This window comes from Pelodiscus sinensis, chromosome 1 (assembly GCF_052426305.1).
Source record: "Pelodiscus sinensis isolate ZL-2025 chromosome 1, ASM5242630v1, whole genome shotgun sequence".
NCBI lineage: Eukaryota > Metazoa > Chordata > Testudines > Trionychidae > Pelodiscus > Pelodiscus sinensis.
Window position 1 is genome coordinate 336,091,062 of NC_143052.1, and position 22,455 is coordinate 336,113,516.

The 22,455-nt window shown below is 44.5% G+C and overlaps 2 protein-coding genes across 3 annotated transcripts in view; one reads left to right on the top strand and one right to left on the bottom strand.

The window, feature by feature from the left end:
- Positions 1-5,777, top strand: part of RAB30 (RAB30, member RAS oncogene family) — a 63,610-nt gene extending 57,833 nt beyond the window's left edge. The window contains exons 4-5 of the mRNA XM_006132171.5: positions 742-925; positions 3,861-5,777. Of these exons, the coding sequence (XP_006132233.1) occupies positions 742-925; positions 3,861-4,111 (435 nt within the window). The 3' untranslated portion in view covers positions 4,112-5,777. The remainder of the gene's footprint in view (positions 1-741; positions 926-3,860) is intronic.
- The window catches only part of DDIAS (DNA damage induced apoptosis suppressor), a 78,605-nt gene that overhangs the window by 14,663 nt on the left and 41,487 nt on the right, over positions 1-22,455 (bottom strand). The window lies entirely within an intron of this gene.

Sequence of the window (22,455 nt, forward strand, 5' to 3'; positions counted from 1 at the left end):
AAAAGCCCTCTCCTCCCCGCCTCTGAGAAGATGGTGTGAATGATAGTACTTTGCATTTCTACTTTGAGTTGTCTTTCACAATCTCAAAGAGCTTAAAAAAAACCCTTTGATGTAGATAAGTGGGTATATACTCTTCCTTACAGTGCCAGACTTGGTACAGAGAGCAGTGAGGTCTATGCAGAGCCAGAACCTTAGGATACTTGGATGAAAGTTCATACCCAAGTCCGAGATGTTTATTCTTTCTTATGATCTCTCCTCCCCCTCCTCACACTCTTCATTCGAAACAGGATAACTTTGTTTGCTGCCGGGGGAGATGTTTTGTCTTTGTTTTTTCAGCTGCTGTCATTGTTCTCAATGCAGGGGACATTGCTTTCTCCCTGTAATGCCAGCATTAGAATTCCAAGCCAGCTCTTCTTGCTTCTTCCACTGCTGACTGAAATGCTAACAGTCACAGGAACGCTTCCAGACCTGCTGCTTCCAAGGGAAATCAGCTGGAATGCCAGCTGACTTAGTGCCCTGAATTTAAATCTTTAAATGCAGAAACAGAAACAAAAATGGGTGGTGGGGGTGGGGAGTGGGGGGAAGAGGGATCATAAGGGTTTAAAAGCTGCCTCATTTCCTACCGTTGGGTTTTTCCTGCAAGCATTTAAATGCTATCCTGTTGCTAAGTAAAGAATGGTTTCATGCTTCTTAAAAAAATCTTTTATCCTTCTCTTTCTCCCCCTCGTCTTGTGCCAAAAGCTGCAGATCTGGGACACGGCAGGTCAGGAGAGATTCCGATCCATTACGCAGAGTTATTATCGCAGTGCCAATGCATTAATATTGACCTATGACATAACCTGTGAAGAATCCTTCCGATGCCTTCCCGAATGGCTGAGAGAAATAGAACAGTATGCCAGCAATAAGGTCATAACTGTGCTAGTGGGTAAGTGAGGACTGTGTTTTTAAGAGCATATTTTGCCAGAAGAGTATAATAATCAGCCATGTCCAGCTGGAGCTTCATAAGGCCATTGGAAGAGGAAAATGCTTCATTTATTTTGTCTCTGGTGCCAGGATCTCCACGTAATATGGTGGTCTGGACACTGCTTGATGCCAGTACATGCTATATACTGGCTATAGGTAGAGAACCTTACTGTAAAGCAGTGGTGGGCAACCCGCAGGCTGCATGCGGCCGTTCCCACCTGCGGCCCACGCACCCTCTTTCTGCCACCTTCTCCTCATGCCTCTTGTGCACTGGGGCGTTGGAGCCCTACACTTACCTACTCCTCCCCCTTCCTCCCAGCACTTTCAGAGCACCACGAATCCGCTGATTCGCACTCCATCCCCACTCCTCCTCCTTCCTCCCAGAGCATCAACAGCTGGGAATCAGCTGATTCATGGCCATTCACACTCTGGGAGGGAGGGGATAGGTGGAGATGGGACATGCATCAGGTGATTCATGGCACTCCAAAAGCACTGGGAGGTAACAGGAAGAGTGTCCTGTCCCTAACTATCAAGAGAAAGGAAAGGGATGGAGCATGAATCAGCTGGTTCATAGTGCTACAAAAGTGAGGAAGGGCCACTCACTGGACATGGTTATCCATTGCTGATGTAAAGACATTTACCTGGTGAAATTGGCAAGACAATGATCGTATCCAAATGATTTCTCCAATATGTAACTCCAGTGCACTAATAATACAATTCAGAATAGCAGTTGCTGCTTCTCAGAGAGTAGACCATCTCATGCCACACAAGGTTATTCAGTATGGGGAGGTGTATTTAGGTAGAAAGCCCCCAAAAACCAGGAACCATTTAACGATTGCTTCACTTTCCCTTCCCTGAGTGTTTTATGCATTTGGTTATTTAGCCCCATAGTTTTGACTATGGAGCTGCAGTTGAGAAAGTCACTGGAGCTTTACACCTCTAGCTTCTCAGTTCAAATCTAGATCAGGTTGGAGGTGGCTGAAAGTTACTACACTCTGATAGCTGTTGTGATGGCTTCAGTCCTGTTGCAGTGGCAGGTGTCTACATGACAAACAATCCCATTCCCATTGGCATTCTCAGCACAGAGGTCACTCAGGGTATGTCTACACTACCCCGCTAGTTCGAACTAGTGGGGTAATGTAGGCATACCGCACTTGCAAATGAAGCCCGGGATTTGAATTTCCCGGGCTTCATTTGCATAAGCGGGGAGCCGCCATTTTTAAAACCCCGCTGGTTCGAAACCCGTGCAGCGCGGCTACACGGGGCTCGAACTAGGTAGTTCGGACTAGGCTTCCTATTCCGAACTACCGGTACACCTCGTGGAAGGTGGAGAAAAAGATGTGCTGCTGTCTGTATCATTTCTGTCTGGGGAATAAACAGAAGGTTTCTGTCTCCAGGGCCATGAGTCCACACCTTTCACTGGTACTAAATCAGAATTTAAGATGGAATTTTAGAGAATTTCAAAATGTATAAATGAATAAAATGCCAGGGTCTTTGCTTGAAATGAAGCCAAGCCAGCCATCAGACACCAGTTTGCTGTCAGTAGAGTGCACAAAGATGTACACAGTTCTGAGGCCATTAACGTTTAGCATTGCTGCACTTTGTTTTCAGAATCCGTTAGTCAAAACATTACTTTTCAGGGACTAGGGCCAAGTGTCCGCACAGAATGATGGACACATAATTCGGAGAAAGGGTTAGTTGGCTAGTTGGTTGAATAGTTATTCAACAGCAAGATCTCTTTCTTTCTCTTTTAAATGGCTTGACTTTTAAAAAGGAGATAGTACAATTCTACAGAATAATCCGGTGCATTTAGCCTTTATTTGGATTTCAAAATAATAAAAAAGACGCTTATCTCAGACTCTAGGTGCCCTAGTGCCCACTAACAATGCAATGTCAAAATTCCTTGACACACTATAGATTAAAGGTACAGAATATTTTATAAATAATTTATAAAAGATTAATTAACCATTAATATAATTGTGCTAATAAATTGCTAGAATCTAATAGGTTGCTTTTCCTCATCTATAGCACCTTCTACTGACATGCTTATAACTTGTGTAACTTGTTAAGATGCTGACATACTCTAACACTCGCTTATTAGCCCTCTATAAATGTATCCCCATACAAAGTATGTCCACGAGCCGTTACATTTTAAAAGAGAAATTGTTGGATGGAAATGATGGCAGTGGAAAGGGATCACCAGTGAAACAGTACGTCCTTAATGCCCACTTCTTCCCAAACCAACTACTGTTAATATCAGATTAATCCTTAGATGGCTTATTCCCTACACAGATGTTGATCGATTCTGCCATAAGCTAAAAATGAAATCTCCATGGGGGAGATGGATGGGTAGGAGTTTTTCACCTCACCTAGTTCCATCAACTTCCCAGCAACTATTCATTCTCCATGTTCAATAACCATAAAACGAACAAAAACTATATAATTAAAAGTGGAGAACAGCACTCATTTTAAAGCTCATCATTAGATGAAAAAATATTGCATTTGGCACCCCCACATGCAATAATTGACATGTTAAGTGCTCCTTGGAGCAAAAACTAGCGATTGTTCAATAGACTTTATAAGGGAGATCCTTTAATGCCAGTTGATATTAAACAGGTGCATTAGCACTAAATGGCTAGCGTGTTCCTGGGGAAAATTGCATTAAGTGAACGAATATAAAAAGGGCTTGGTTGTCTTATCAGAGAATCCTCTTTTTTGAGGAACAGGAGAGTGAGCATTTAATGTTGTAGCTTTATAAGGCCAACATTTTGTTTAAAATAAAGAACCTAACACAAGACACATGATGACAAATGCATCCTTTCTTTCTGATCAATTTCTGTCGGCTTTGTCTTGCAAGTCAAATTAATTCCTTTTCTTAAAATATTATATTGATGCAGGTAATAAGATTGATTTAGTCGAAAAAAGGGAAGTCTCCAAACAAAGAGCTGAAGAATTTTCAGAGGCCCAAAATATGTATTATCTGGAAACTTCTGCTAAAGAATCGGATAACGTGGAAAAACTCTTTCTGGACTTAGCTTGCCGGCTGATCAGGGAGGCAAGACAGAATACACTTGTGAACAATGTGGCATCCCCGATACCAGGAGAGGGGAAAAGTATTAGCTATTTGACTTGCTGCAATTTCAATTAAGAGCTGGCCCAAGATCCACCCCAATGGGCTCAGAGAGTTTTTTGCTGAGATTTCTCTCAGTGAAGGCAATTCCTGCCACTTTGACCCATCTGACTCACATCTAAGTCAGGTTCTTGATCATAAAGCATGGCAGGCTGGCCGCTCCACCTGCAGGTAAACATAGCAGAATATAATATGGTTTAATCTTTTTTGCAGTCTCTGGCGTTGGTTAGGAAAAAAGTTTGCACACAGAACTCAATAAATTCCAAAGCGTGGGCTGCTACGTTACTTTCTTTGAAGACAAGAAGAAACCTCCCCTGATGATACTGAAGAAAGCAGGATCTTTTTTGCAGCACACATATTTGGTCCTTTTTAAAGAAGATGAACTTTAAGCCTTGGACTATATAGTATTGGCATTCTTCCAGGCTGCCGGCCAAAGGAATGCGTAGGATGTGTATATAGCGTGTGCCCCAAGCATCCTGATGCGGGACTCAGTTCTGTGTTTGAAATAGTGTTATATCTGCCATCTGCAGGCACTTTCATGAACTTGGAATTAAAAATATATATATCAACATTTCCAAACAAAACATTTGGAAAAAAAGATATGTCTCCTGGCTCAGTCACTCCTTTTGGTGCTAGCACTTCAGCTGAATATTTCATAGACCAAACCTAGTTTTATTACATTACTGTCCTCTGAATGTGTAACTTACAGTAATTAGTGAAAATATGCTAATAAGCACTGTCCATAAAATATCATTACCTCTTTTTCTCAGCCTGAACATAGTGGATAAGGACTGTGCTTCTTTGATGTCAATTGTGGGGTGAAAAGACTTTTTCCTTGAGTCAAAAAATGAATGACCAGCCCTGGCCGCCACAAACAGGGGCTCTGTAAACAATAATTTCTTAATGTAATGAACTAGTTTTGAGAATACTTATTGATGGAATTATAAACAGATCAGATCTGACCAAAATATTGTGCTTGCATTGATCATGTGTAAGGGTTCAAAGGCAGAGCACAGTTTTAGATGGCAGTCCAGTGTGTTTGAGTAATGAAAGCTTGTAGTTACAGGTCTTGCTTGAGAAGCAAGTATACAATTTTGTATGATTTTTTTTAAGCTTAAATGAAAATGGCAGCAAGTTATGAATCATTTTGTGTCTTACTCATGCAGTGATCATCTTATGAAACTGTATCTTGAAGCAATTCAAGGTACCAGTTTGTCAGTGACTCTGTATTATAGTAGCTTTTGGATACATGACCATAGATTCATTTAATTTTCTTGTTGCTTTGTACTTTTAAGTCTCAGATTCCAATGTATGTATAATTATTTGCTTAGGCAATTTCCTTCTATAAAACCTCAAATGTGGAAGCACTATGGTATTTGTTATATTACACCTCTAGTGCCATGTTCTAGTTATACATTGGACTTTGCACATTGATGCTAAAGTAAAATTGGAAAAGAGGTTGGATACATACAAGGCAAATAATTCTTAAATGTTTGGTATCAGTTTTATTGACTTTGAATGAGGCTAAAACTCTTGGTAACTTCGTGGCTGTGATACATTGTAACTTAGCATTAATCCGCTCGATATCATGTATTATTTGCTGAAGATGTTGACTGGCCTTTTGTATTAACATGAAAAAAGCTGCCAATAAGTAAATCTTGAAAATAAAAATGGCCTTTTAAAATGCTTTGTCACTTTTTTCTAAACAGGTTTTGGGCACTATCATACTGTGCCTTCAATTTTTTTTTATAGGAATTGTGTGTGGTACGTGTTGTGGATCAAGAGTGTAAGATGGCCATTTTGTAGTGCATATTTTCCTGTTGTAGCATGCATTTTTCCCCCCTTGCAGTGTAATCAACGGGAAAATTGGTTTGACTTGGTGTTTTTTCTTGTGCTAGGTATTACAATGGAGCAGAGGCTCACCGCGGGCAGGCGCTGCTCTGGCAGCAGACCCTGTCCATTGGGACCCCAGCAGGGAGCTGGGCCCCCTGCAGACAGAGGCTACTGCCGCCAAACAGCCCCGGTTCACAGTGGCCTGGGCTGGCCATGTGCAGGGGCTGCTCTGGCAGTTGCAACTGGCTGTGACCAGCCCTGGCCGCCACAAACAGGGGCTGCTGGACTTGGTGTGAGCTGGGACCAACTAGTCTCGGCTTGCGCTGGTCCGGAACACTGCGCCTCTGCACTTTAAATGTAGTAAGAGCCCAGTGGAAAATGCAGAGCCATAGTGTGGGTGGCTCCCAGAGTCAGGAGCTACCCCCGCTGAGGCTCTGCAGAGTGGCCCTTTATCGACTAATCGTATAGTCTACACACGACTACACAATTACCCAGGTAACTGCAATTTAACATCCTTACTGGAAACATGGACAGTAGGCGCTAAAGGGGTGGTGCCATGGCTGGAGGCAGCACACAGCACACCATCTGGCCGTGCCTCTGCATAGGAGCTAAAGGAGCAACATTTTACTGCTTCTGGGGTGCCCCTGAGGTAAGTAACGCCCGGTGTCAGCCTCCCTGCCTGTCCTCCAACTGCTACCCCAGTCCAGAGCTCCCACCCACACCCAAACTCTTACAATTGCCAGGGGGCGAGGAGGGGCATGATGGCCCAAGACTGCCCAGCAGTGGATGATGCAACTGATCCAGGGGCTGTCTAAGCTGCTCAGCTACACAGGCCACTGCAGAAATCATGAAGGTCCCAGAAAATCACAGAATCTGTGATATCCATGACAAACTCACAGCCTTACTTGTGTACAGTCCTGCCTTATAGATCCAACAGGCAAAATTGTTCTTCTTCCTGGCTACAAAATTAGGGTATGTCTAGACTGCAGTGTCTTTCATGTCTTTTAAAGCAGCCTGTTATTTCGAAATGGATTTTGTAATAACAGTCTCACTATTCTGATGTCCCCGTAACCCTTGTTCCAGCAGGGTTAAGGGATGTTTTGGAATAGCAGTTTATTTTGAAATTAGATCGAAATAAGATACACAATTTGTGTAGCTCAAATTGCGTATCTTATTCTGAGCTAAGGGGGTGCAGTGTAGACACACCCTAAGTGTTACAAAATAGGAAATGCTGTGAAAAAAATGAGTTGGGACATGACATCCTCACTCCTTTGTCTCCTTCTTTGAAGGTAAGTCGCTTGTGGTTATAGACTCCATACTTTCAGCATGTGGTCATCAAAGAATTTTGTGTTTTCTTGGCCCATCAATTGTTGAAACGATTGTACATCTTTGGCATTGTGGCTCTCTAGAGAAAGGGACATGCCATCCTTGGAGATGGGGGGAGGGAAGAGGATCTCTCTTTTCCTACTGTATGCCACCCACAGTGTAACTATCCAAAGTAGGGGCTGTTTAGAAAATAAGTTAATTTTTTCGAATATGGAGAAATACTGCCAAGGTGTAATCTAAAGATATTTTAGAGACATTAGGTCTCTCTTTAATCTCTAGAACCACTTGCTCATATTCTCCGATACCTGAGCCATGTTTATCAATGTATGGTCTGATGGTCAAACTCAGTGTTTTCTCAACTGGGACCCTCAAAACACTGGTGCTAGAAGGGCATGTAATTGGTTTCTCTTGAATCATCCAATGCTGTGCTTGTAAGTACTGCCTAAACAGTTGTGTGAGCTACACTCAAATAAGGCTGGCATTAAAACCTACAATGATCACATTACTAAAAAGAAAAAAACTAGAGAGACTCTATTAAAACAAGACAAAATTAAATGTAAAAGAAACAAACTTCACGGTGTAAAGATAAAAAAAATTATTTGGAACCCTGGTGCAAATGGTTGCTGCTCTTGAGAGAAGGGAAGCTGGTGGATATAAGAAGGCACAAACATAGTAGGATTCTTTCAGCCCTATCCAAAAAAGCATACTGCAAGTACCTAATGCCTTAGGTTGGAAGGTTCTTTAGTGAGCTATAAATGACTTCGTATGTGGCACAGGATCCCTATGGAATACTGTAAACAGTGCTTAATTCATAGAGTGCTGATGGTGCTCAAGTTGCACAGAGGATGCCATTTTAAAGTGTGTACTGCTGTCTCTCTGGCAGCATGACCTCGCATGTTCAATGCAAGAAGGACACCGTAACAGAAGAGGTGCTGGGGCCAGAACCCAGCATGAAAAGAGGTGGTGGGGCTGAGCTCTGGCACTCATTAAGCTCTGACTTCAGAGAAAGAAATCTGCCCCCTGAGCAGTCTGAGTGAAGGATGAGTACTGTTCACCACTGCTGAGTGGCATGCCCTGTGAAATTTAAAATGCTTCTAATAGCCCCGAGAGGTTGAACAGCTATTGGTCCTCTTGCTGGAACATGTTGACTTTGTCTTGTAGATGCTAATTCTGTTTTCTTGAATATTCAGTGTGAGGCTTCTAAATCTGAACCTTTTCTTTTCCGGTGATTATTTTTCTTCATTTACAATTTTGCTTGTCAAATATCAGAGTTGCAGACAGTGGGGTTTAACATTAGCAAAGCTGCCCTTTATAAGTGCTCAATATTTAGATCTTGATAATGTCTGTTTCAGTGTAACAGAATGTAATAATTAAGCTAATGTTGCAATAAGGTATCTTCAGCAATTTGGAGGAATAAACCCCAAATTCTTCCACCCATAATCCATTCTGGCCCTAACCTCTTTCAAAGTCTGGCTGGAGTGAAAGGTGTATGTGTGTCTGTTAGAAGCTGAAGATAAACAAAGTTGCTTTGTTGAACATGTATACAAAGTGATAAACCAAGGTGGCGGTTTGCTAACAAAGTGCTAGATGAGTGTCTGATAATGTAGAGTTCAGTAAACGGTATTTTATTGTAATAGCTTTTTGAAGATGTATTCCCTTCATACATATTCATTTGCATATATCCAGGCATTTATAATCCAGTCAAATCCTCTGGTTTCTCAGGGTGAATCTACACAGCATCCTTTCCTCAAAATAAAGTGCTATTCTGACAAGTCCCTTAATCCTTGTGGAATGAGGGCTACAGGGATGCTGGAATAGCGTGCCTGTTATTTCAAAATATATTTCAAAATAATGGGCGCATTTAAAGATGTGGAATTGCTATTTTGGGATACTTCCGGGACCCTGAAATAGTCCCGCTATCTAGATGTAGCTGGAGTGTGTGTGTTCAATTCCACGTTCTGGTCCCTTCTGGAATGCTCAGCTTGGAGCATAGCAGCTGCATCAGCACCACTAACAACAGCCTGGATGTTGTGCCAGGTTTGTCAGTGGGATGGGAAAATAAGGGTAGAAAAATTACAGTCACAGGCCTAACTATTCTCTTGAATTCTAAAGCAAGGAGTTGCAATAAAGAGTGTCCAAAGTGATCCATGAACAAAGTTGCTGCATTTGTAGCAAATTTTGCACATAGAGTGGCTACAGCATTTGACTAGAAATCTGATGATCTACAATTATTATTAATCATATTTATTATGGTAGTGCCTCAGGTTCAATCAAGAATGGATCCCTATTGTACAAACACAGCAATAGATGGTCCCTGTTCCTAAGAATGTACAATTGAAATAGAGAAGATAGAGAGGGTGTGTGAAGGGATGTAAACAATCTGATGGCAGCAAATTATTTTTTTGTTTTGGTGGGTTTGTTTAAGGGAGAAGCTAAATAGGAAAAGAGTGATGATGAGGACAGGGTATTTCTGCCACTGAGTTACTTGAGTGTCTTTGGGCAGCTCAATTTCTCTGTGCCTCAGATCCCCATCCATTAAATCAGGATGGTGCTTTTTTCTCCAGCCCTTTTGTGTTGTCTGTTTAGACTGCAAACTCTTTGGGGGCAAGCACAGTCTCATTAGTATAGCTCCTACCACAACAGGGCTCTTGTTTCTGTGGGTTGCCTCTAAGCCAGTGATTCTCAAACTGCAGTCCGCAGACCACTAGTGATCTGTGGCCGCCTTTCCAGTGGTCTGTGGCTCGAGCTCAGCCCTCCCTCCCCTCACTGCAGGGAGCCCCTGCTGCGTCAGCCTTGCCCCATCCCCTACAGGGTTGGAGTGCGAGTGCCAGCTTCCCGCTGGGGGTGGGGAAGAAATCCCTGAGCCTCCCCACCGGATCTGGCTTGCGGGGAAGAAGCGGAACCAGAAGTGGCTCTGCACACTGCCACTTCTCTTCCCCCTCTCCCAGCTGAGGGAACAGCTGTGTATGGAGGCACTGCCTGGAGGCTTTTCCCCGCTGCTCCCATTGGCCACAATGCGGCTGGGGAGCAGCGAGCAGCCGCGCCTGGGACATGGTGCCTAAGAGTAGTGTAAGGCATGAAAGCAAGTAAGGAACCCCCAAACCCGCTTGTGCCCAGACCCCACACCCCCACCCTGCTCCTGCATCACCCCTTGCCAAGACCTCACAGTCCCAGCCAGCTCCTGCACCTTGGCCAGACACCTACTCCCACCCTGCTCCTGCACCCTCCCTCCCGGCCACACACTGTACCTTTTCTTGCTCTTGCCTCCTCCCCCCTGGACAAACACCCTGTTCCCAGCCTGCTCCTGAACCCTGCCTTCCATCCACCCTCACACTCTCACCCCCTCCTGCACACCACCTCCCGCCCAGATCCTGCAACCCTCATCCTTCTCCCACATGCTGGCAGCCCTCTCCCACACACGGGCCCCCTCATTTTTATTCTCACCCCAGAGCCTAGAGGAGTCCACAAAGTCCACTAATACCAGATCCCCAAAGAGTACATCTGTTCGCTGAAAAACCTTGGCTGCAAGGAATCTCAACTGTCAGGCCCATCCCCACACCCACATCTATCATCCGGTTGTTAATAGCTCACTCCAAAGATAAGAAGACAGACCCAGAGCGGTAAACTAAAGGGATTTTATTAACAAGAAAAGGGATAGGAACAAGGTATGACAGGTAAGTATTAACTATACAACTAATATACATACAGATCTATAAGGGCCCCGCTGTTACAAAGGAATATAGGAAACAGAATACACTGTTGTATAGCTGAACAGAACTATACTGAACTGTGACACAAAATAGAACCAAAGGACAGGAAGGTGGCTAGACAGAAAGCCACCAGCATTGTACCATATCCTGCAGCTTTCTCCCTCGCTCTTATGACACAGCTCTGGATGGTCAGGAGGGGTCAGACCAGCAACCAGGAACAGCAGCAGCTGGAATAGTGGTGGTGTCTAACCACCACAGGCAATGACAAGCCTTGATTTATCCTCCCCTCCCCTGCGTCGTCCTGGCTGCAAGTATGCAGATGATAACAAGGAGCAGTGGATAACCACCCACTCCTTGCATGCAAGTGAGCCTATTCCCACACAACTACCCTAGGCATGAGACCGGCGTACCCACTCTAAGAGACAGCAGTAACACTCTGCCACTCAGGTGGGCAGCCCCTGGCTGTGCCAGAGGTGGCCCTATAAAATCTGCAGTTGTCAGGCAGATTTTGACGTAACCGGTGTAGTCCGTGCCCATGTGATTTCAGTCACTGGGCAGGTTATAACCATGTGACAGCCGGGGTTTCACCACCACCATGTGGAAAGTGCAGGAAAAGGAGGGGGAAGAAGAGACTCCAACATAGATTCCAGTTGTTGTTTTACAGTCCAAAATGGCATTGGTGGCCAAAATGACAGCTGCCAACTTACACATCTGGCCTATCGGAAGCCCTGAACCTGTCCTTTCCCCTCACCCCATAGGGCTGGAGCACCAGAGGAGTGAGGTGTCTCAGCTGAGCCACATTAGTGAGGGTTAGGGGTTTTTGGAGTTTTTCTGCTTCTCACTTGTATGGTCCCTAGCTGATTTTTCTGACACAAAAAAGATTTCCCAGCCCTGCCATAAATAGAGAAAACATTGAAACCTTTGGTGTTGGACATAAATTAATATTTTACTTTATTTAAAATGAAGTTTGATAAGCTAACATGAACAAGTTTAAATGCTTTATTTAATAATTTAAATTAAACTGTTCTCTCCTGCTGCAGCACTAGCAAAATGGCTTGGGCGTAATTATGTAATTAATGGTGGTGGACCACAGAAAGGTTTGCATTGAGCCAGGTGGGCCACGGGCCAAAAAGTTTGAGAACCACTGCTCCAAGTGCTACTGTAATATAATTAATAAAAGTGTGTATTCTAGTCTAGAGTAGGGCGTTTCCAGAGACTCTCTGCTTTCTGAGGACTAGTGAGCTCAAAGGGGTATGATGAGAAAAATTACGAAGATTTAAAAAGATCAGGGCATTGATGACTTTTCCTGTACTATCTGAACTACAGATAAGTCACATAAACACACTGAATGGCTGTGATAATTACCCAATTAAATTCCTAGTGAATTATGATAAGATCTGCTACTTAGTTCACTATTATAGAACACCTAAAGTGATTCGCTCTAAAATCCTCTGTGCTGTCTGTTATTCACTGATGTGAAAATAGCTTTCGCTGTACCCCTTGCAATTGGCTCCTGCAAGTCTGGCCTTAGTGGCTAATGGCTATTGAATTTCTTTAGCATTGGTAAAAAAAAATGCCTTCAGGCTGATGTTCTGGCTGCAGACAGTGGCTTGACAAGATAAAAAGCGGAGATAAGTAATGTAGAAAAGGGGGTTTGGGTATCTATGCCCATGCATGTAACAATGGGCCTTCCAGACATTCTGTTGAGGAGGCTCACAATTACAGTCAAAAGCGATTGGTTGTGTATTTTTCACAGAAGTCACTTTATCCCTAAAGCCTGGTGCTTGTTCAACTTCTTTTCATGCTGTAAGAAAAGGCCAAATGGAAATGCTGGGCATAGAATCATAGGGTTGGAAGAGACCTCAGGAGGTCATTGAGTCTAACCCCCTGCTAAGTGACATGACATGCTGAGTATTTTGGACATTTTTTGTGATTACAACAGAGTGAAGCTGAAAACGCGAAATGGCAATGTGGCTCTTTTCCTTTAGAAGGACCCTATTCCTCAGTGTACAGTCCAGTTCTTTTTTTTTTAACATATCCTGTCTGACTTCTGATTGGTCTGTGCCTCTATCAATGTGATAGCTTGAATTTGACTTTTTAATATTTTGTGTGCATTGGCTTTACTGGGCTTGTTTATCTAATATCCATCACAGATATAAGACTTAGTATATCATCTAATCAATGTCTCCATGCAGCAGCACAGGATTGTTTCCTACAATATAAAAGAAAATCTAACTAATTCATATCCAATGACTGGGAAACTGTCTAAATTACCCCTGTTCACGGTGCCCTATGATGACAGGTGGGCCAAGTACAGATGGGACTCCATTCCTTGAGTCCCTGTAGTACTTCAGAAACAATTGTGTGATTTTAGTCTAACAGTATCCCTTCTCGAGAGAATTCTTTATGTAACATCAACAAATCCATCCAAAGTCTAATCCAGCCTATGAATTGCTAGCTTCTGTAGGGGTTTACATTTTATAAATCCCTCACCAATTGTCTCTTGGTCAAAGCACATGGGTGTCTGGCTCCTTCATCGGCTTCATAAGTTCTTTTGGCTTTAGATTTCCCAGGCGTCTCTTTCTTTTTAGGCTAAGCCTGAGCGTCCGTCAAAGGCTGCAATGTCCACCCTCTTATTTAAGCTTTGCTACTTCAAGTCTTTCTACCTTGGCTGGGAGGCTGTCTCACCTGGAATATTTTTCATTTTTAGGTTAGTTAAATGTTCCAAAGGATGGATGCTGTAGACCATCCTACTTACATGGCATTTAGAAGTACAGCCTTAATTTTGCAAACACTGCCTTCTCTTTGTTTTTTCCTATATTTGCTTTAATAGTAAGTTATTGAAATTAAAAATGGCTATGCCACAGATATGACTGAAAATTAATTACTTAGTTCCAAAGAATCCCTTTTCTAGTCAGGCCAGGAAATAAACTTGTGCTGTGTTGGCAGTAGTTAATGAAATCGGGCTCTGAATCCATGGTTTAACAATATTTGACGCATTTATTTCTGAGGAAGCAAATGCAGTAACATTTATCAGCACTGAATATTTTTCCCCCTCCACTTTCCACCTGGGTACATCCTGTGGCAAAAATAAAATGGATTTGAAAGAGTCTTTGCAGTAAGGCCATGTCTACACTGAGTAGCTTCCAAAATTCTAGAGCTGGTTTAGGGCTACAGGATATGGGGACAAAAATATCCCTGCATCTGGTCTACATCAGCAATTGCTGGTGTTGTTGCCAGTGCCAGAATTGGCTTTTATAGTTATTAAAAAAAGCTGCAACACATATCTGTAACCTCACACCTGCAATAACCAAACCAAATATAAAGGTGAACGGGGCCATTATATATTGTATGTGCCAGGGGAGCGGAACTAGTGCTAGGCCAATGGTGGAAGAACTTCAGAAAGTGTTTGCACTGCTCAGTGTCTTATGGGCTACGTCTAGACTGGCATGATTTTCCGCAAATGCTTTTAACGGAAAAGTTTTCCGTTAAAAGCATTCGCGGAAAAGAGCGTCTAGATTGGCACGGATGCTTTTGCACAAAAAAGCCCTGATCACCATTTTCACGATCGGGGCTTTTTTGCGCAAAACAAATCTGAGCTGTCTACACTGGCAAGGACTTTTGCCCGAACAGGAGCAGCACAGTATTTCCGCAAGAAGCACTGATTTCAGACAGTAGGAAGTCACTGTTCTTGCAGAAATTCAAGCGGCCAGTGTAGACAGCTGGCAAATTTTTCCACAAAAGCAATTGCTTTTGCGGAAAAACTTGCCAGCCTAGACACAGCCATGTTGTTTAGGCTTCCACGTGATAGGAATTGTATGAACACATAATAAAGACTCCCTGCCCTAAAGAATTTATGATCTTATATAGCACCTTTCACCAGAGAATCTGAGCTTTACAGACATTAATTATTAGGGCTTTCAAGCGATTAAAAAAATTAATTGCTATTAATTGCACGATTAAAAAATGTAATTGTGATTAAGCATGCAATTAATCATGTGTGCCTCCCCTTTGAAACGCTGCGGCGATGTTTCAACGGGGCAGCGCTGCATGGAGCCCAGGATCAGCTCAAGTCCCCAGCTGTCCCCTGGGCTCGATGCAGCGCCGCCCCTTGGAAGTGCCGTGGCAGCATTTCTCAGAGGCAGCACATTAGGAGCCTGGGATCAGGTGGGGACTCTAGCTTATCCCCGGTTCTGCATTGCAAAGCCCCTTTGAAATGTTGCTCTGCGATTAACAAGTTAAAAAAATTAACGTGTTAATTCTGTCCTGTGTTAATCGCAGGCGTTAATGCAGGTCAATTGATAGCCCTATTAGTTATTCCTTGCAACACCTGCCGCTGCTCCCAGCAGAGCCCAAGCATGTGAAGTAGGTTGGTTTTATGAAATCTTCTACAGCTAGAGAAATTGAAGCACAGTGGAGAGCAAAAGAGCAAACTAGTGCCTAAGATGGTACTAAGCAGAACCTCTGGGTCAAGTGTATTCCACAAATGCAGGCAAGTAAAGAACTACGCCTTTTATTTGTATTGGCCTAACATAACCTACTCAAGCTTTTGGCGGTTTGTTTTGCACAGTGGGATGAATCACTGATGTGCAGTTGTAATAGTTGCCATAAATCGCTCAATTCAGAGATTGACATAAGGGAGATTAGAAAGGCTATCAAAATAAACTCAGTAATCGCGGGAGCTTTCAACTATCCCAATGTATTGCCTGGGTACATGTCGCTTCAGGACAGGATGCAGAGATACCATTTCTTGATACCATAAATGACTGCTTCTTGGAGCAGCTGGCTCTGGAACCCATAAGGGAAGAAGCTACTCTTGATTTAGTCCCAAGTGGAGCGCAGGATCTGGTTCAAGAGATAAATATAACTGGACCACTTGGATGAACATAATTAGTTGGGGGAAAGTCAACATGGTTACTGTAAAGGGAAATCATGCCTTACTAATCTGCTCGAGTTCTTTGAGGGGGTCAACAAACATGTGGACAAGGGGGAATCCAATGGATATGGTTTACTTAGATTTCCAGAAAACCTTTGACAAGGTCCCTCACCAAAGGCTCTTAAGTAAAGTAAGTTGTCATGGGATAAGAGGGAAAGTCCTATCCAGCATGGATTGATAACTGGTTAAAAGCGAGGAAACAAAGGGTAGGAATAAATAGTCAGTTTTCCGAGTGGAGAAAGCTAACTAGTGGGGTCCCCCAAGGGTCTGTCCTGGGACCAAACCAGTTCAACTTATTCATAAATGATCTGGAGAAAGGGGTAAGCAGTGAGGTGGTAAAGTTTGCGGATGATATCAAACTATTCAAGATAGTTAAGACCAGAGCAGCTGGGGGACCCGCAGCTGAACGCGAGAGCTAGCGTCTCAGGAAGCACATGGACTGCTTGCCCCCTCCCCAAAGAGCCGGGGCGTTTCCTGAAAAGCCAGGGACTTCCTTCCCCTTGCTATCTTCCTGTGTGTGGGGGAGAGGGGGAGGGAAAAGGGGGGAGTAGGAGTCCCAGGACTGCCAGCTCCAACTGCTCAGGAAGCATGCAAGTACCCTGTCCCCCTGCCCGGACCCCCACGAGTACCCTGTCCCCCCTGCCCAAGGCCCCACCAGTAACCTGCCCCCTGGCCAGAAACCATACAGCACCCTGCTCCTGCCCAGGGCCCTACCTGCCTCCTCCTCCAGCCTCCACCAGCACCCTACTCCCTGGCCACACTCCCACCTGCCCCCTGCCCAAATCCCCACATGTCCCCTGCCCCCTGCTCAGGGCCCCACCAACACCATGCCCCATCCCTCCTAGGCAGACACTTACCCCCAGCTTTCTCCTGTACCCTATTTTCCACCCAGATTCTGCACCCCATCCCTATCCCACTCACTGGTAGCCCTGTCCTGTACACTAGATCCCTCATTTTTGGCCCCACTTCAGAGTGTAGAGGGGCCCACAAATTTCACTAACCCTTGAACCCCAGAAGAGTTAATCTGGCCTGAGGCCTTGAACCTCAGTCCTACCTACCCTCCCCCCATGGGGCTGGGGTGCCAGGGTAGGGAGGTGTCTCAGATGGGGCCACATCAGTGAAGCTGGGGGGAGGGGATTGAGGAGTTCATAGAATCATAGAATACTAGGACTGGTAGGACCAAATACTGTCTAGACCATCCCTGATAGACATTTATCTAACCTACTCTTAAATATCTCCAGAGATGGGGATTCCACAACCTCCCTGGGCAATTTATTCCAGTGTTTAACCACCCTGACAGTTAGGAAGTTTTTCCTAATGTCCAACCTAAACCTCCCTTGCTGCAGTTTAAGCCCATTGCTTCTTGTTCTATCCTCAGAGGCCAAGGGGAACAATTTTTCTCCCTTTTCCTTATGACATCCTTTTAGATACCTGAAAACCGCTATCATGTCCCCCCTCAGTCTTCTTCTTTCCAAACTAAGGTTTATTTTTAAAAGATCATAAGGTTTTTTTATTTAAAGAAAGAACCAAACTATCATCAATTCTGATCAGCACGAAATCAAAATTAAAGTAGATAATTTTTAAGCATGAACTAAGTATCATCAGCTACAGTTTGATTTGTGCTTAAGAGCTTGTTAAAAGCAAATAGCAACATTTTTTCTGACAGCATCCATGTTAAAAGAATGCTGAAAATGTCTCAGGTGGAATATTTTTTAATGTTAATGGCTCTGTAAATAACTGCTGTGGCATCTGGATTTTTCCACTGATTATGGGTTTAGCACAATATAACGTCTGAATCTCACAGCCACAACAAGGACAGGATGATGCATAAATAATGAAATAGCCATTTCATCACAGAAAATGCACTATTTTCTAAGACTATCCTCTTTTATGTTTTATGGGGCAATGTCTTATTTTGAAAATGAAAGATACTATTATAAAACATGAATCATAAACTACCATGAGTATTTGGCTTTTGTATGGTAATCAAATTTCTGTTGCCAAGAAAGCTAACATTTGTTTATTTCATACTAAAGTCTAGGACATACAAGAATTCTATATGCACTGCTAACCAGTGGATTTTAATAAAAACTATTATTTGCTGGCTGAAATGAAAATCTGGATGGTTGGAGAGCCCTTGATTGGACCAGAGTTGTTAATCCTGTTTAGGCATACAGTCAGTGATAGTCCAAGAGAAATATTAAAAACATATTTTTATATACAACTAAATCAGTTATTTTGTTACCAAAGCAATGTTTGTTTTGACTGTCACCTTATGGTGCTTGCACCATTTGAGAAACAGTTTACTATACAAATTCATGGTGTATATATTCTTGCTTATTGTGTTAGTGAAAACTATATCATACCATCTCAGAACTGGAAGGGACCTTGAGGAGTCATTGAGTCCAGTCCCCTGCACTCACAGCAGGCCCAAGTACCATCCTTAACAAATATGCCCCAGATCACTAAATGGCCCCCTCAAGGGCTGAACTCACAACCCTAGAATTAGCAGGCCAATGCTCAAACCACTGAACTTTCCCTCCCCACCAATCAAATTCCAAAATAAATGCAAAATAATTAAAAGACAAATACATTACCTGAATGTCCCATTATAAAGCCAGCCTTCCATACATGTAATGCCCCATTTACATCAAAAGCTAAGTATGGGACACTTCCAGCCCACTCAGTTAGCCTCATTATAATTAACAAGTACTCCCCCCAGCAGAAGGGGAGGGGACGGGCATTTGGAAGGGAGGGATGGCGGGTGGATGGGGCACTGCCATGCTGTAGTGCACGGCATGGCCAATGTGAGCCGCGAGGGCAGTGATTGCACCTCCCACTCGGTCATAGTGGGCCTGGAAGCGGCCCCAGGCCTGCTGGCGCCCCTTTACATCTGCTTCCACCCGCCGGGTGATGGCTGCCTCTATACACTCAATGGCTTGCACATGCCGCTGAAGCAGGTGGTCCCGCTGCTGGACCTGCTGGCTTGAGGCCTGGGAGGTTGGGGGTGCTGCCGCTGCCACAGGGCTGGAGGATCCCCCGGTCCTGCTCAGTCCCACTGCAGGGAACAGAGAAAAGGATGGGTCAGTCAGGCAGCCTGGCCAAGGTGACACCATGGTACTGTGGCTTGGGCCCACTCGTCCCCCTCCCCCCCGTGTTGTATTTTTGCATACAGCACTGCCCCCGAGAAGGGTGCTTCTCCATGTATTGTAACCACCGGTCTGTGTCCTGGCCCCGTGGGTGGTGGGAGGGTGCGTGTGTTGGGTTAGCCTGTGGAACTCCCTGCTGGGGGAGGCTGTTAGGCTTTGGGCTAACAATGGTATTTGACATGGAGCAAGATGAATCCCCACATAGTGCCCTGCTCTCAGATCCCTTATCACGTGGCTGTCTCCTGGACGGAACCAGGGGTGACTGGGGAGTGTGTACCATCCTTGCAGCGAAACTCAGGTGGCCTTAGGGCCAGCCCGAGCGCTTCTCCCCTCCCCCTCCCGCTAGCCCTCACAATACGGTAGCCCAGGGACGTGTGTGGCCGCAGTGGGGACTTCCCTTGGGGGAGCCAGCCAAGGCTCTGGGAACAGGCAAGGGACTCAGTGGGGGCCACGTTCATAGGGTTGTGACACTGCGGTTTTCCCAGCAGCAGCTGGCTGTGCCTCACAGCGAGGCATGGAACATTGTGCTGTTCTGTGTGCTGTACCCTTGCAGAGCTGTGGGCTGTGGCCTGAGCCCTTGGGGCCCTGGCTGGTTCCAGCCGGCATCCACCCTTCCCCCCTGGTCCGGACGTGAGTGAGCAGCACAGTCCCAGGCGTGCCCTGGAGCTGCCTGCTGCGGACACGTGCTGCTCGGTCACCAGGCTGCACGTGCTGTATACTGCTAATGCTACACAGCGTGCAGCTCACACTGCCTAAGTGATGCGCCCTCCCCCTTCTGCCCCCCCCCCGGGCACCTGGCTCCCCCCCGCCCTTATGAGGACAAAGTGCCACACTCACCAGTGGATCCTTCCCCGGCCTTCGAGGATGCACAGGAGACATTGGGGCTGCTGGAGAGTACCTCCATTTGCAGGGTGACAGTGCTGCCCTCATCCTCCGACCCGCTGGCTGGCTCATCTTTCTCCCCCGCCTCGCTGGGCCTGGTGATACAGGGGCACCTGCAGGTGTCCATGGGCACGGACGGGCCATGCGGTGCTGCCTGGCCCAAGATGCGGTAGAGCCACTGGTAGGGGGGGGCAGCTGTCGGCTCCTGCCCCCTGGCCCTCGCTGGCCTAGTCATAGCCCTGGTGCAGCTCTTTCAACTTAGCCCGGATCTGCTTGAGGGTCCGGGCTGGATGTCCCTGGTGCGACAGCCCCTAGTCCATACATCGGAAGATCTCCACGTTGTGGCGATGGGTGCCCCGGGTGTCATGGAGGGCCTCCTCCTCCCACAGGTCCAGAAGGGCCTCGAGTTCCCCTGGGGACCAGGACGGAGCTCTTCGTTTTCTGCCCCTTGGGGCCTCCTGTGCTGGGGGTGCGGGTGGCTGTTCCCTCCCCCGGAGTGGCCATCCTGGTCTGGTGGCTGTTGGGGAAGGCAGCAGAGCCGCATGGCAGAGCTCTGGACAGAGGCAGCAGAAAGACTTCTGCCTTGTGGCCTCTGCAGACTGTGTCTGCCTTTAAGAGGGCTCGGGTAACCAGGAAGTCCGGGAGCTGCCTGCAGGTATGGAGCGTCCAAGCAGCCACTAGGGCTTTTTTCCGTTGAAACTGCTTTTGTGCAAAATGTCTTGACTGCTTGTCTACACTGGTCTCTTGCGCAAGAATACTTGTGCAAGAGGGCTTATTCCTGAGCGGGAGCGTCATAGTTCTTGCGCAAGAAGCACTGATTTCTTACATTAGAACATCAGTGTTCTTGCGCAAGAACTCGCGGCCAGTGTAGACAATTGCTTTTGCGCAAAATCTTGTCAATGTAGACACAGCCTTTCTGTTAAATTCTGGGTTCCTCTTTTTCCACTCCAGAACATCTGAAGAAGTGGGTTTTACCCACAAAAGTTCATGATAATATAGATTAGATATCTATATCTATATCTATATCTATATCTCTGCATATATATATATATATATATATAGATATAGTATGTGTTAGTTTCTAATGTGCCACAGGACTACTCATTTTAAAAATAATTAAAATAAAACAACCAAACAATGCAATAAATGAATGTTAAAAATTAATTAAATTAAATTAAATTAATCTAATACACCACAGATAAAAGGATTCACAATCCACATTTCTTTTAATATCTAATTTAGTTTCACATTTGTTTCTTGAGCTATATATTGCCATGTGGCTCCCTTTGCTATTTTTATAACTTAGAAACATGGGTCAAGATTTGCCAGATCATTTGGATAACAGAGGACTGTGGCCCATCTAGTTCAAGATTTCGGCTGATTAGTGTCTTAGCATTTTGAACAAGACTGAACGCTCTCTCTTCTCCTGCAATTGTGTGAGGTAAAACTAAGACAGACAAGCCTACCACTCCTGGCCAGTATTGGTAACTAAAGACCACTAAAGCTTTTGACATTGCTAATATATGATTACAGTACCCATTCTGTATTGCACAGTAGTGTTATCTGCATCAGATAACCCATACACACTGAAGGATAGCTAATTTCTGCATCAAGGGGTAATTAACCAACTTCTCTGGTAACATCTCTGTTTCTGGTGGAGAGACACTGAACACATACTGCTGGTATCTGCCCACGAAGTGCTCAACCTGTTCAAAAGTGCAGTTTCTATTAATATGTGAGTGTGAGATGTCACGCTGATGCCTAAGTCTCACACCCAGTGAGACTTTGACATGTGGGAAGTTCCCTTTCCAATGTTTTAAAAAATTCTGATGTACTTTAAATAAGAGCACAGTATTTAATGTTAGTGTATCATTACTGTAGCCACCAATGACTTCCATAATTGTTGCTATGTGGCACAACAGTCACTTGGAATTGAGCAGTAAGAGCAGGGATAGAGCTATCATAATTGTGAACATTAGTAAATGCCAGATGAGCCAAAGGAGAATTTCTATTTGCATGTGAAAAGAGAGGGTCCTAGAGCATGTAATTGAAATAGCAATTCCACCACTAGAGGGTAGTGGTACACAAATGCAAAACAACTCTTTACAGTCCTGTGTGTTTCCAGAGTTGAAACAAATCAAACTGGCATCTTAGTAAGGATCAGAATGAATAAAAATCAGGTTTTTTTTTTTTTTTTTTTTTTTAAGTATTTGGATTAGAGGGAGAAGGGTTGGAGGCACCAGTTGGCTGATATGCTGGCCCAGCTTTTGACAGAAGTGATCTCTTCTGCAGTTTCAAAGAGAATAAATGCTTCATTTAAGTTAATTCAAAATTGAGACCTATTGGAGCTAAAAAAGCAGGAAAGCTTGTTTTCCTCCTCTGACCTATGAATAAAAAGTAGGTGTGAGGATGAGATTTACCAGTTCTAATACCTTGAACCTCATGGTAATTAGGAACAATTATTTAAATTCACTAACTACAAATATTTAATAAGTTAGTTTTAATTCAAAATTTTGACAGTTTTTT